This window comes from Paroedura picta, chromosome 1, assembly GCF_049243985.1.
Source record: "Paroedura picta isolate Pp20150507F chromosome 1, Ppicta_v3.0, whole genome shotgun sequence".
NCBI lineage: Eukaryota > Metazoa > Chordata > Lepidosauria > Squamata > Gekkonidae > Paroedura > Paroedura picta.
Genome location: NC_135369.1, coordinates 141,661,080 through 141,675,695, shown reverse-complemented (window position 1 = coordinate 141,675,695; position 14,616 = coordinate 141,661,080). Strand labels below are relative to the sequence as shown.

Genomic DNA, 14,616 nt, shown 5'->3' with positions numbered 1-14,616 from the left:
AGGAGACAGCATGGTTACGTTACAACAAGTTGTCTCTCTCATCATTTCTTTGGAAGAGTTGGTTTTTAAACACTACTTTTTCTCTACCCAAAGGAGTCTCAAAGTGGTTTACAATTGCCTTCCCTTTCCTCTCCCCACAACCGACACCCTGACCCATTGTGCACGGGCTGGAATGGCAGGGCACCGGCAAGAATCCCTGATCATGCACACCGCCGCCGCCACTAGCGCGGGCATGTCCCGGCCTAGGCCCTTGGAAAACCTGCATTAATGGAACGCAGGGTCTTCCGGAGTCCTGGGACTGCAGAGGGTGCAGGCGAGGGCCAGCCCAACAGAGCCCCATGCATAACTGGACGCCTGCAGGGACGCCTCTCGCCTCTGCTGCTCCCCACCATCCTGCAGTGGGGGGGCCTGCCCCCCAATCCCCCCAGCCGCTGCTTACCTGTGCTCCCGGTGTTTCCGGCCTAGCATTGCGTGCACGGGGCTGTTGTGCCGGCGGAGCTCTGCCCCGTGCGTACACAACGGCATGGCAGCAGCGTGGCAGAGCTGCCGCTGTGCATAATCAGTCCCTGTGAAGTAGATGAGCCCAAAGTCACCCAGCTGGCCACATATAGGGAAGCAGGGAAACAAACCCTGCTGCCGCTCTTAACCACTACACCAAGCTGGCTCTGTTTGGAGGGCAAGGATCACCTTGGCTAGTGAGATTACTAGTGAATTCACTCAGGCCAGGCCTGCAAGCTCTGTCAATCTAGGTTGCTATGGCTACTGAGCCTATTTTCCCAAGCAGCTGCATCCTCATAGGTTTTACTCTTTTCTGATGCAAAAAACATCTTGCCCCTTTCTGTGGTGGCAGAAATTGGGATCAAAATACTTACCTCCACTGCAGCCCATGAAGCTACCTTGGGATAAGCAGATTCCTAAATATAATGCTGGCCTTGGCATGCTGGCCTTGGCAAGGGGGACAAAGAAATGCTTGCAGAACTGTCTCTCTCTGTTGGCTAAAATCAAGCTTTGCCTTCAACCCGTTGAAAGTGTGTTTATGGTATATGGGAAAAAAGTAAGAGGAATCAGTTCACCCATACTGAGGACTCCTTACGTGAACCTCGTACGCTTAGAATGAAACAGCAGTTCCCAGGAAACATATCAACTCTTTAAATAGAAGAATCAAACATATCCAGTAATATTGCCAGACCACCTCACAGCAACGTAAAACTGTTTTATTGACTGTGGTTTTCAATAGTACAGCTCAATAAATATCGATCCCAGACACATTGATCTTATAAGACAAGGACAAAGAAGGTCCTTGAAGCTTGGAATGGGAGAGAGCAAAGCTACTCCAAGAAGCATCCTGTTAACTGGAATCATTTCTGTTTCTTGGGCATAGCAGCCATGTATAATTCATATAGGGCGTAGGCTGTTCCTGAAGAAGAGAGACATAACATTAGGACAGATTTTAGGAAGATACTTTGATCATAAATTCTTAATAGCATACTCTCTTTTGAGGAGGATATACATGGGGCCTTTACAGTGCTCTTGATGTGACAGATTCCAGAAGTTATAAACTTTCTTCAGCTTAAAAATCCTTAGAAAGAAGCCTTAACACCACCATTCCCAGCAGAAGACTGAAGCCACAAGATTCATAAGGTAAAAACATGAATTCAAATGCAAAGTCTAAGAATGCTGTTAATTTCACTGTAGAGAGTAAGAATCTCAGAGCATTTGGAAAATGATGGTATTTAAAGAGGTTCAAGTAGACTATTCCTAGAATCCCAATTTGTACTTTAGCTTCCATTCTAGAGTTTCTGCTCAAGGCTTTGATTTTTTTTTTAAAAAAATCTAACAACAAGGATTCTCGTCCCTTATGTGGAACACCTACATAAGCGTGAGAATTCTTATCCCCTGCCCACTCCCCCTCTCAGAGACCCTGACTCCCTCCCCCAATACACACCCTTCTCCTCCTTACCTTTGTGGCTCCTGGGCGCCACCCTGCCGCCTCCGCTAGTCTTCCGAGGCTGCTCCTGCTCTCTGGAGGGTGGGAGCAGCCTTGGAAGACTGGCAGCTGTGCCAGAGCAACAAGTGGGCATCAGTGCTGGCCCTCGCTGCTCTGGCGCCACCGCTGCTATGGGCCATCTACTGGTGCACTCCCTAAGGCAGGACAATGGACGTCATGTCCTTTATCATTTGTTTTAGAGACTGTGCCTGTTTTAGAGACTGCGCCTGCACCAAAAACACCTTCAGCTAGTTATTTTAATGCTAAACTCTCTAGAACCTTTAAGATATCTACTCAAATCTTAAAACCGCCCGCGGCGCCGCGGGAGCCGCGGACTAAATAATTCGGTAAGAACAGAGTGGGAGGAGTTAGGGCAGGCTCAGTCCGTGATGAGGAAGGGTGCCGATTGGCCCCTTCCTCCGGACTGACAATCGGAGGGCCCAATCGGCAGGCGCGAAGCCTCCGATTGCTTGCCCACTGCCAAGGGAGCAACTGCGAGCCGCATGCAGCCGGCGGCCTGGCGCGAGCCGGCAGCCTGGCGCATCGGGAGCCCCCGGCAGCCACGCTTTCTGAAGATCTTTGACTGCTTCATAAGAAACAGGATTATAAGAATTAGGTAACATGCATGTTCAGAAGAACAAGCCAAGGAAGTACAGCTACTAAAAATTGCTACCAACAAGTAGAACTAGGTCAGAAAGAATTTTAGCATAACAAAGTGAATACAAAATATAAATACTGTCAAGAACCAAGTAAATGCCAAGTGCATTGTACAAATGGCAAGCCTGTTCACAGGCCTTTCCTGTCCTTTTCATTCTTCAAAATCTCTCCCCTGGCCCAAAATTGGAAGTCACAGGTCCTCTTTGGACAAAAAGACAATGCACTCAGTGGCAACTGGGTCAGGTGCTTCCCAACGTTCCCTTCTATTCATTCCACTGGTGTTAAAGCAAGATGAGGCAATTTTTCCAGCTACTTCCTTCTTTCAGTAGTTTCCTACTATGAAGGTTCTGCAGCTGCCAGCAGCAGCTTTTCTGAGGCTGTTGGGGAAAGTATGGAAGTTCTGCTTCTGCAAGTGACTTGTTAGCACTTTGTTGGAGCCAATCAGTTTTGGTTTTTTTTAGCTGTAAATGACAGCCAGCAGAGAAAGTCCAGTTCTGGTTTATGCAGCTCAGCAGGTGCTTCATCTATTAAATATGAGGGAAATGCTAGAGAAGAGTAAAACTGCTCAACATCTGTAGGTTGTTAAAGCTTACCAACAACGGTGATAGTCATAGTTAATCGATACAGCAGTAAATCTGTTAGTCCACCTTTGAGGTACACTGGAATGCCATTGTCTTCCTATCAACAAGGAGGAACACAAAATACAGGCTTTAGTTTGTCTTGTCTACAGAGATATTGGTGCCAGTCTCCTATAATTGAAGAAATAATTTCAACCAACTCAGCTATAATACTACAAAAGCCAAATCCGATCCATCTTCTAAAGATAATTTGCCCTTCGGAAAGAAGCTTGAATGCTCAGGGGTTCTCAAATTAAAACACCAAGATTTTAAGCTAAAAAGCTAACAAATGTATGCGGTTCACATGTCCTCAAATAAGAGCCCCCTACTGACCACAAATGATAGTCTGAAAAGTTTGGGGGAGAAACCAGTGTCTATAGAGTTCTACAAAATAATTTTGCTATGGTTAATCACCTGGTTTGTTTTAAATACGTAACCTATTTTGGTTAAGACATCTTGGTATAGTGCTAAAAAGCAGCGGCTCTAAACTGAAGAGCTGAGTTTGATTCCCTATTCCTCCATATGCCGCCAGCTGGGTGACCATGAGCCCTGTTAGAGCTGTTCTCACAGAGCAGTTTCTCTCAGAGCTCTCTCAGCCTTGCCTACCTCACAGGGTGTCTGTTGAGGGGAGGGGAAGGGAAGGTGATTGTAAGCTGCTTTGAGACTTATTTAGGCAGTGAAAAGCAGGGTATAAAAACCAACTGTTCTTCTTGTTAAGCTTTTTGGAATGGTCACTGCCTGTCCTATGCTTCATACCCACATCAGAGATAGGTTACAGGTGATTTTGTAACTCATATAACCTATTTGAGAAATGCTGTTGGAACGCACAGTTCCCCCCCCCCCAGGAGTGGGACTGCAAAGTGTTAAACCAAACAAGAGATTAGCTATCAAGAGAAAAGTGAGTTATCTTAAAACAATAATGTCAGACTTAACTGGGTCAGTGTCTCAGCCGTTTATCCACATAATGTTCTTTCCTTATTCTGCATATACTGATTCATAATAGCCTAAAATGGCCATCATCGTCTTCTACTACTACTTCAATTCAGTGATAAGCAATTTTATATCCCATTTTGCACAGAATAGAGCTAACCAGGTAAACTATTAATAGCTGGCAAGTGTTTAATCTGTCTTTTATTATTGCTGTATCTTTCATGCACCTTTGCATTGCTAGGATAAGGAAGTCTTCGAGGAATAATTTGTATTAAAAACACTGCATTCAAGTTTTGCCCACACAGGGTCCAGGACTAGAAGCACTGCCATCTAGCAGGAGGCAATTTCTGTAGAGGTTTAGTGAACAAAAAAGGACACACTAATTTTAACAGAGAAGGGAGAAAGTCATGGTGTTTTTCTGAAAAGGTACTAGATCTCTCCCATAGAAGTCTAGTTATTCCAGAGAGGGACACAACGTGTAGAATGGCTAAGAGGATGGCTGCCAGAATAACGACCCTTTTGTTTCTCCCCTCATCTAGGATTTCTGCAGTGAGCCTTTAAAGAACAAAGACTCCTTCCTCTGAGTGGCCTGCCTCAGCATCAACTCTGCTGGGACACTCTGTACCTGCCCCCAATCAGAAAAAGAAAATCCAGGCCTTCCACGAGCTTGTGAATAGAACTCCAGAGACTTAAGCTATTATGAATAAGTATTTATTCCCTCAGAATAAATTCTCCTGGGACCATTTAATGTGTTAGTTGCTTACAGTTAACTTTTTAAAAATCAGATGATTTACACATAGAGTTAGGCTACTTAGATTTAAGAATTTTAGCACTGCTGATCAAACAAGCAGACATCATGTAGCAATCAGGCTATACATAAAGTCAAGAACATATTTATTACCATCAGATCAGTAAGCTGTATTAAACATCTTCACACTCCAAAGCCCATAACGTCACCAATTCATGCTTTTTTAAAAGGAAGCAAACGTAAAACAAATACAAAAGTTAGAGAGAATATGGAGTCATGTTTTCTCTAGGCAAACACGCAACTAATACCTGGAAAATTTTCTGGTATTCCGGAACCCTATTTTTAATCTGCCTGCGTGGTGCAGTACTGATGGTTCGCTGGGCAATACTTCGAAGAGCCTACAAAAACAACACAAGTATTTAAGTTTTTTTTTAAGCTGCATATTTGTGCACACCTACTTGAAAACACATCAAGTACTATGGCTGGAGCTAATTACAGATAGTGAAAATTCTAACAACAATGTACAAACCAGCAATATGGAAATATTATTTCTGCACTAGATCTCAGCATGAACCAGAGTATATGATAATAAAACCTGCAGCCACAGTAGTAACGATCTTTTTTCAAAGCATTACTGGTACTTCTGTATTGCATCAATGAATAATGCAGGTTATGCCGAGGATCTGCCATTTGATGAGATGCAATAGTCCCCAAAAAATCCAGAAAATTTCAGGGCTATGTATACATATGTTTTTCTGAAGACATCCCTCCCCCAAATTTTTCCAACAAGAAAAAAATAAATTGGGGAGAGCATTGAAGAAAACTCTAATGGTATTTTCTCTTTTGAATAAGTTAATTGCTATCTAAACAGATTTTATTTAGACTGAAATGTATACCATGTAGAGATGTAAAACTTTTGAAAAATTTTGAAACCATGAAATGAAACTTTTCCTCCTAATTTTATTTCCAGGTTAAAATCAGAATATGTGCAATATTCATTTCTTGTTAAACCTAAACTTTTTTGATTTAACAACAAAATATATAATTACAATTTAGCACAGAAAACTGTCCAATTAGGTATATTGATGGAATTTAATAGGATACAAATCTTCACTTTCTGTGAGAATAATTGCAAGTATAACTTTACAAGGAAAAGAGAAACTCGGATTAACAAAACTGAGGTATCCTCAAAGAGCCGGTTATCAGAAAAAAAGTTTCAACTGAACTGTACTTATCTGCTGGAACTGTAGCTGTTATAAGCAGTCCAGGCTCTCCAAGATTTCATTGCCAGATTGCTGGATGCCCAGGAGGCAGTTTCTGGCCTACAGCATGACACTGCTTTCATACAAAACATGCCGCTCCATAAACTATTTACAGGATTTCAGAATGGTAATGTAAGGATCATGATGCAGCTTTATTTAAACTATATGCTACCTTGCTGATGATACTTTGTTGGAAAAGTCATATTTGGCTATTACTTAGGAACAGACCAGCCTTTCTCAACTGTTTTACCATTGAGAAACCCTAGAAACATACTTCAAGCTTCAAGAAACCCCAAAAGTGGTACAATCGTGCAGAATATGCGTGGGAAGCATAGCTGTGAAAATGCTCAGCCAGGGCCCTTCCCCTTTCCACCTCCTTCAGGCACATCATTGGCCAGTTTGGAAGGGGAAGGCAGGTTGACATGACCCTATGTAGTCATATCATCTGATAAGCATTTAACAAATTTAAAAAATATATTTAAAAATTAATTAATTCCTACTCATTCTAGAACCCTTCCAGAGCCATCAAGAAACACTAGGATTTCAGCAAACCCTGGTTGAAGGTTTGCAGTGATCAGTCATCCATTTAGCCCACACTCCTGTCTCAGACAGTAGCCATTCAGGGTTGCTGTTGCATTCGTCCTGTGCGTTTGCGGTTTGCTTCACTTCTTCCTCCTCCGCGTTTTCCATGCGACCACCAACCGCCGTTTCAGCAGCCGTGCATAATAGGCCCATGAGAAGTAGCTGCCGATAGACCTATCTACCATTAATCTGTCTAATCTATGCCTGTGGCCATCACTACGTCCTCTAGCAGTAAAATCCACATTTTAATCACTTGTTGCATCCAGGAGTATTTCATGTAATCTATCTTGAATCTACTGCTCATCAGCTTCATTGGATGTACTCCATTTCTAATATTTTGGGAGAGAAAACAAGTTCTCTTTTCAATCTCCCTATCTCATATATCATTCTTCACAAATATAGCAATCTCTTTTATAAACTGTGAAGTCCTAGACTCTTCAGCCTTTAACGAGATAAAAGTTCCTCCAATCCCCTAATCATCTTGGTTACCCTCTTCTTTTCCCTACCCGAAGGAGGCTCAAAGCGGCTTACAGTCGCCTTCCCATTCCTCTCCCCACAACAGACACCCTGTGGGGTGGGTGAGGCTGAGAGAGCCCTGACATCATTGCTCGGTCAGAACAGTTTTATCAGTGCCATGGCGAGCCCAAGGTCACCCAGCTGGCTGCATGTGGGGGAGCGCAGAATCGAACCTGGCTTGCCAGATTAGAAGTCCGCACTCCTAACCACTACACCAAGCTGGCACTCCTAACCACTACACCAAGCTGTATATATGGATTAATATTTCAACAATCTCATATGGCTACTTCCTTATGAACTCTTGGGTGCAAGCCACCAGGACCTGGAAAATTATCTTATTTTTAAAATTTCCCCAATATATCTATATCTCTCATAGCATCAATTAGACTTGGTTCTTCAGAATCTCTTCCTGACATGGCTTCCCTGCCATATTACCATCTTCCTTTAGTAATCCTTTTATTCCTTGTTCATCCAAAGACCCAACTGCTCCTCTGCCTAATTTCCTGCTCTAGATGCATTTAAACAAATGCTTAATGTTTGCACTGAAGTTTTCGGCAGCCTTCTCCTCAAATTCTATTTTTGCACTTCTTGTGCCAGACCCTGTCGTCTATTCTGTCCACAGATTTTTTTAACCCTTTGTGCAGCTCAATCCCATGCTGATAACTCTGTCCCCATTTCAAATCAGCTTTTGACACATTAAATTGTTTATGGTCCAACTCAGGGAAAAATCGAAGGTCTAATATGCTTATCTGGGGGTAATAAATGGAGAAAACACCCAAAAGAAAAATCCATCACCAAAACTTGGACAGCAGCAAAGAAATCATTACCTAGGCCACAAGGAGTTTGGAAACATCATTCCTACTCAAAAGAAAAACAACCAAATGATGTAGATAGGGAAGCTACCACATTCCAAAATTTAAAAAACAAGCACCACTATTCAGGGTAGTCCAATCTCTTACTACCTTCAACGAAGGGCGACAAAACAATAGCCAATTGGACATTAGCTGTGAGGCATTTGTGAGTCACTTGAAAAGGCTGCTGCGGGCCAAATATCAGCATTCCTGGAGGAAACTTCGGCCCTTGACCCATTTCAGTTGTGCTTCCAGCCGGGCCATGGGGTAGAGACAGCGCTAGTCGCACTGATGGATGACCTCCGCCGCCAGCTGGACCGTGGGTCAGTGCTGCTGGTACTATTAGATCTGTCAGCAGCGTATAGTCAATCACTCCTAGCTCACCGCCTTGCTGACAATGGGATACAGGGGACAGCCCTCAAATGGCTGAGCTCCTTCCTCCAGGGTTGTGGACAGGGGGTAGCAATAGGAGAGAGAGTATCTAGCCGTCACCAGATCACATGTGGAGTCCCACAAGGAGCAGTCCTCTCTCCTATCCTATTTAATATCTTCATGCACCCTCTTGCTCAGCTGGTGCGGAGGTTTGGGCTGGGTTGCCACCAATATGCAGATGACACCCAGCTTTTCCTCCTGATGGATGACCGCCCTGACTCTCCCCTGATGCCTGGAAGCAGTGACGAAGTGGATCAAGCAGAGTTTGCCGAAGCTCAACCCTGCAAGACGGAGGTCCTGTGGTTGGGTAGGAAGGGACCATGGGAGGAAGCGCGCCTGCCCACCCTGGATGGTGGGCAGCTCCTAGCGACTCACTCTATCAGGAACCTGGGCATGATTCTGGATGCTTCCCTTACAATGGAAACCCAGGTCACAAAGGTAGCACCTCCGCCAAGCCAAACTACTAGCGCCCTACCTGGAACCAGAGCACCTAGCCACAGTGATCCATGCGATGGTCACCTCTAGACTGGACTTCTGCAATTCGTTCTACGCAGGCCTACCCTTATCCTTGATCCGGAAACTACAACTGGTGCAGAACGCCGTGGCCAGGATTCTCACTAAGACATCATGGAGATCTCACATCCAGCCGGTACTCCAAGAACTCGGCTGGCTCCCAGTTGAATTCCGGATTAAGCTTAAGGTTTTGGTAATCACCTTTAAGGCCATACACGGTCTGGGCCCAGTGTATCTGAGAGACCACCTCCAAGAGTTCTACGCTCCGCCACCTCCAACTGGCTGTGGAACCCTGGCCCTAAAGAGGCACGTCAGACCCACCAGGTTGAATGAGGTCCCCGAAGAGATCAGAGCCTTGCCGGAACTTCCACGGTTCTGCAGGGCCTGCAAAAAGGAGCTCTTCCACCAGGCATTTGCTTAAGGCCGACTGACCCATAACATCTACAGCCCCCCCCCCCAAACTGAGAGGTCAAACCTACCAAGGAAGTGTCAAAGTTATTGTTGTCAAAGTACTGTTTGAGTTGGTATGTTATTGTTGATATATTGTTAAATTGATACTGATACTGTTCCATGTAAATGTTCCAAAATGTTTTCTGTAAACCGCCCAGAGCCGCAGAGAAGGGCGGTATAAAAATACAAATAAATAAAAAGTAATGCGTTTTTAAAAGTTGCTGGGGGAGGGGGGAGAAGGCTAAAGACAACCATCTGATACTTCCGCTTCTGGCGTCTACGGAAGCCAGTGCTAGAAAAAGAAAGGAGCGCGAGTCTTGCACGCAGCCTCTCTTAGAGGCTCTCCGGAGAGGCGGCACACCGGTGTGCCCAAGGCAAGGCACTGCCGTCCCGGGGGGCGTGGGGGGGCGTGGGGGGGTTCTCAGACCTCCTTCCCCCAGACGGGGGCCCTGTCCAGCCCAATCCTCGAAGCCAGGGGCAGGAGAACTGGGCTGCGCGGGACCTCCCTTGGGAAGCCGCACTAGGGCCGCGGCCGTCGCCCCCACTCAAAGCCCTCTTCTCGGCCCCCGACCCGCAGCTCGAGTGTCTGCCGGCTCCCTCCCTGCCTGCCTGCCTGCCAGCGCCTACCAAAGCGTGCCGAAGCATCTTGGAGTCCTGCCACTTCGCCTTCTCCTCTTCAGACGCAAGCCAAGGGCACCGGAGATCGGAAGTGGTTGGGCTCGCGGCGGTCACGTGACAGGAAACCCCGCCCAGGGCCAACCCATAGAGGAAGCATCATGAATGCCAGAGAGGCGCTGGGCGGAAGGGAAACCTGTGCCGGGGGTCGATGGCCTCGGCCGAGGGGCGGTGAGCGGCGTGGAACCCTCCGCCGCCGGGTCCTGCTTGGCTGCTGAGAAGGGGACGGCGCCAGTGGAAGCAGACGGCGAGAGCCAAGCGCTCAAAGCGGCCGCCTCCGAAACCTTGGCGAGGACTCCTGCTTCTCGTGGGCCGCCCGCCCGCCCAGCAGGATGTCCGCGAGCGCTAAGCACGCTTAGTAGGGAGGAGATCAGGGAGGGCTCCGGTGTGCAACCGAGAGAAGCTTTTCATATGCAGCTGAAGCACATCTGCAGGCTCTTGCGTGTGGGGGTTGATTCTTCAGCTTGAGGAGATGGAGTCCCGTTTTGTGCCACTGTCTGTCGTGGGGGTGGGGGTGGGGGTGGGGGTGGGGGTGGGGGTGGGGGTGGGATCTGAGTTCACGCGAAGAAGTGACGAGAAGGTTTCCCGAAATCCTGCAGCTAGTCCCAAGGAATTCGGGGGGCACTAGTGTTTTAAAAGAATGGCCTGTGTGGCCCTGATATGCAACCATCGCCATGAGAATCACCCTCCCCCCATGCCCCCTTATCCAGGCATGTAAGCTCTTCTGAAAGAGGCCTCTCAAAAGCAAACGGAGACCCTTCAGGTCTACCATACTGTTGCACCTACCCTTCCCTTCCTTGGCTCAGGTAACAATTCAACAGGAAGAAGTGGTGAGTAGACTCCTTTTGAGTGTTATGAGACAGTGTATCCATTGTTAGCAAGCAAAAATCTATGGTTGTTCAGGAGGAATGCCTTCCTTGTCTTGGAGTTTGGCCTTGACATTTTTATAGGGTTTTTCACAAAGAACTGCATGGCAATGGCTCCAGGCACGGCCTTTGGCGTAACTTACCGTATATACTTGTACTTGTATATAAGCCAAGTTTTTCAGCACAGTATTCACACTGAAAAAGTACTCCTCATCTTATACCCGGGTATATATGGTAATTGAAATAAAAGCCTGCTCCCAGCCAGCCAATCCTTACATTGGTTCTGCAAGCCTACTGCAAACTGAAGCTTGCTTGCTATGGCTGCTTGTAGGTTAGCAACAGTTTGACTGAGGGACTCTGATCTTTTTTTCCCCTTTTGCTTTCACTTCTTCCAAACTATTCTTTTGGTTTCTGTGGGTGGGGTGAGGTGGGTTTTGGAGGTGCTTCGGGATTTACTGTTTCTCCTAATGTTTATTTCTTCTTTTTTCCGAGGGGCAGCATTGTGTGCCTTTTCTTCTTGGGGTTGTGTTTCTTTTAAAAGTTGATTTTTACAGTTCTTTATTTCAGTGATGAGTTTTATAGTTCTTTATTTCAGTGTTTTGTTCTGGGGGAGGGCACTGCAATTGTAGTTAGAGTAGTCCATTCTCCCAGTTTGGTAGCTGTTGTACTTGTTGTAGGAGGTTGCCAACTTTGGGTACTGTTCTGCTCTGGTTTGCTGGCCTTGTTTTGCACTTGCAGAGCTAGTTTACAGTTTTTTCTTTCTTTATTTAGATTTATATACCGCCCTCCCCGAAGGCTTTGAAATAAGTATTCAAAAACACTTAACCTACTGGTGCCTCAATTAATGTAAATTTGCCAGTAACTGCTGCTTTCCCACCCTTGGCTTATAAGTCAATAAGTTTGCCCAGATTTTTGTGGTAAAATTAGGTGCCTCAGCTTATATGTGAGTATATACTGTACTCCAATGTCCTGCTCACTGATTGGCGACCACCAGAAAGAGCAGCAACCAGTTAGAACTGATTGAATGCTTAGAAGGAAAGCTGAAGAAAGAGCAGTTGAGAAGGAAACTATATAGAAGAGCATCTTAGAACAGACTGAAAATAGTAAATTTGTAACTAAAGGATCCCCCTTAGGACCCCAGTGCCAAAGTTCACTAGAAGTGGGTTGTTCCCCAGTATTTTTGTTCTCACAAAACCTTCTGGTTTTGTTTAACCCTGTGGGCTGCATGTCGAAAGGGAAGAAGTGCATGCATACATGAATTAATATATCACTCTACATACATATATTCTAGAATATAAATGAATAGAAGCAGTGAGTGATTGGAAATATTTGAGCTAAGGTTGTCAGTCTCCAGGTTACAGAGACTATAACCTGTTCCAGTTCCCGTTAAAAATGTTTGCTTTGGAAGGGGGTCTTTGTGGCATTGTAGTTCATTGGCACCCACCCCCAAATCCACTTCTAAAATCTCCAGGAATTTCTCAATCCAGAGCTTGCAATCCTAGTTTGAGCCCAAACCCCAACAGATTTATGCGAATGAGGACAGATTACAAAGGGAACTGGGTTACCCTGACTGTCTCTGAGACCAAGAGAGAGGACCTGAGGTCATAAATCTCTGTAGATTTTAAGTGATAAAAGGGGTGAGGAGTGTGACATCCAGACCTACTTCTAAACCATAACCTGAAGAAGAGTGGTTATAGAGGGTGGTAGGCACTCTGTGTGAGTGGACAAAAGATGTCACAATAATAAACTTTATTCTTATACACCCCTACGTTCACAGTACTCAACCCTATAAGGTGATCTATGCTATTTCCTGGCTCAAAGCCCAGTTCTTGAGCTAATTGCTCCGAAGTGGGATATTCCCAGAAACTTTCATACTGACTATTGTCTTCTGTCCAATGTCTGTACATGAAGGACCACCTCTCCTTGTATGTCCCCCAAAGAGCACTATGCTCAGCAATCACCAATTTGCTGGTGATCCCTAGCCCCAAGGACATGCAATTGGTCTTGACCAGAGCCAGGGCCTTTTTGGCTACAACTTGGTGGAATAACTTGCCTGTTGCGATCCAGTCCCTGACAGAGCTGTGAATGTTCTGCAGGGCCTGCAAGATGACACTTCCCCACCAGGTTAAGACCAGGGCAGTCTGAAATTTTAGCAGCCTCCCTCCATCTCCACCTTCTTGGTTCCCCCCATTTTGATGTTATCTCCACTCTAGGATCAATGGATTTATTTTATTATTGAAACTGGTTTTACTGAATGTTTTATTGTGGTAAACGGCCCTAAACATATATGGGAGGGGCAGTATAGAAATAAAATATTATATTATAGAACCCATATTCTGCTGGCTCTTCCCAGTGTTCCTTAGCAATCATCAGTATGGTGTGGCTCAATGGGATGCTGATGTAGATTCTGAACTTTTAAAAGTACTGGAATGTGGTATGAGACTGGAGCATATGGGATGACCCCTATGTAGTTATTACTTGCTTTGCTGGATTGTTATGCACAATCCTCATAGTGGTTTTTCACTTCCCTAGGGAGCTGATCTGGTAAAGAAAATAGAATACTAAACTGCTTTCCAAAAGTTAACAGAACTAATAGCAACTGAAGTTGCAGTGATGGGCCCCGATTTTAACCATATATCCTTCATACACTATTCTGGAGTTTGTATTGAATCAGTGAAGACCTAATGGACAGGCACATCCAATGTTATTCCCAACCAGAAGCTCCTAGTCAGGAAACACTTCAGCTGTGTAGAAGGTATATTTGGCTATTTTGTGGGGCCTAGGAAAGCCAAGGCCTTATGTGCGGATGGAAGTTTCTTCCACACACAGATCATTCTCCACTGTACTGACTCCATAACACTAATGGCAATAATGGCACATTGGAGTTTGTTTTTAGAAGACATTTTGACATCACTCAGGTCCATGAGCATGAAATGTAGTTTCTGACAGGAGGATGGAAGCCCAAAGGTGTTGTTTGCACCAAAAGCAAGAAATGATTTGCATATATGCTAAGTGTTATTGTACTATTAACTCTTCTTATTCAGTTTTCACAAAAGGGAAAACCCAACCATCTGCTGTTTCAACCCTGAGCCTATGGAGGTGCTGCTTCTAGGACCCAATCAATTGTCAGAGGGGAGATGGAATGTTGGAGAGAAGAAGAGGGAGTCATTTTTTTAAAAGAATAGCTGGTTTGAAGGGTAGAGTGGCAGAATGATTTAGCTCTACCTCTGGGGAATGGGCACAACCCTAAAAATGGTGATTTGGGGCAGTCACGGAACTGAACCCCAAACTGAACCAAGCTCATTCAGTTCAAACATTCAGTTCAAACTCATTCAGTTCATTCAGTTCAAACTTGTACTTTTCTCTCTGCCATCACTAGAAGAGGGAGGCACCTGGGAAGGGGGGGGGGGAGCAAAACCAAATACTTAAATGGCTGGCCCTAAACAGCTGAACCAGCCAAAAATCCAGCAAATGTTCGGGGGATATACTTCCCCAAAACATGGTTCCTGAACTCTTAAGCAGCTCAGATT

General features: G+C 45.3%; 1 protein-coding gene across 1 annotated transcript; it reads right to left on the bottom strand.

The window, feature by feature from the left end:
• Positions 1–1,193: 1,193 nt before the first annotated feature.
• Positions 1,194–10,350, bottom strand: COX7A2 (cytochrome c oxidase subunit 7A2). Its single transcript, XM_077306545.1, has 4 exons — positions 10,173–10,350; positions 5,248–5,337; positions 3,238–3,322; positions 1,194–1,417 (listed from the first exon to the last, which is right to left on the bottom strand). Exons 1-4 carry the CDS (start codon positions 10,188–10,190, stop codon positions 1,359–1,361), a joined length of 252 nt encoding a protein of 83 aa, XP_077162660.1. The 5' UTR covers positions 10,191–10,350; the 3' UTR covers positions 1,194–1,358.
• Between the last annotated feature and the right edge of the window lie 4,266 nt (positions 10,351–14,616).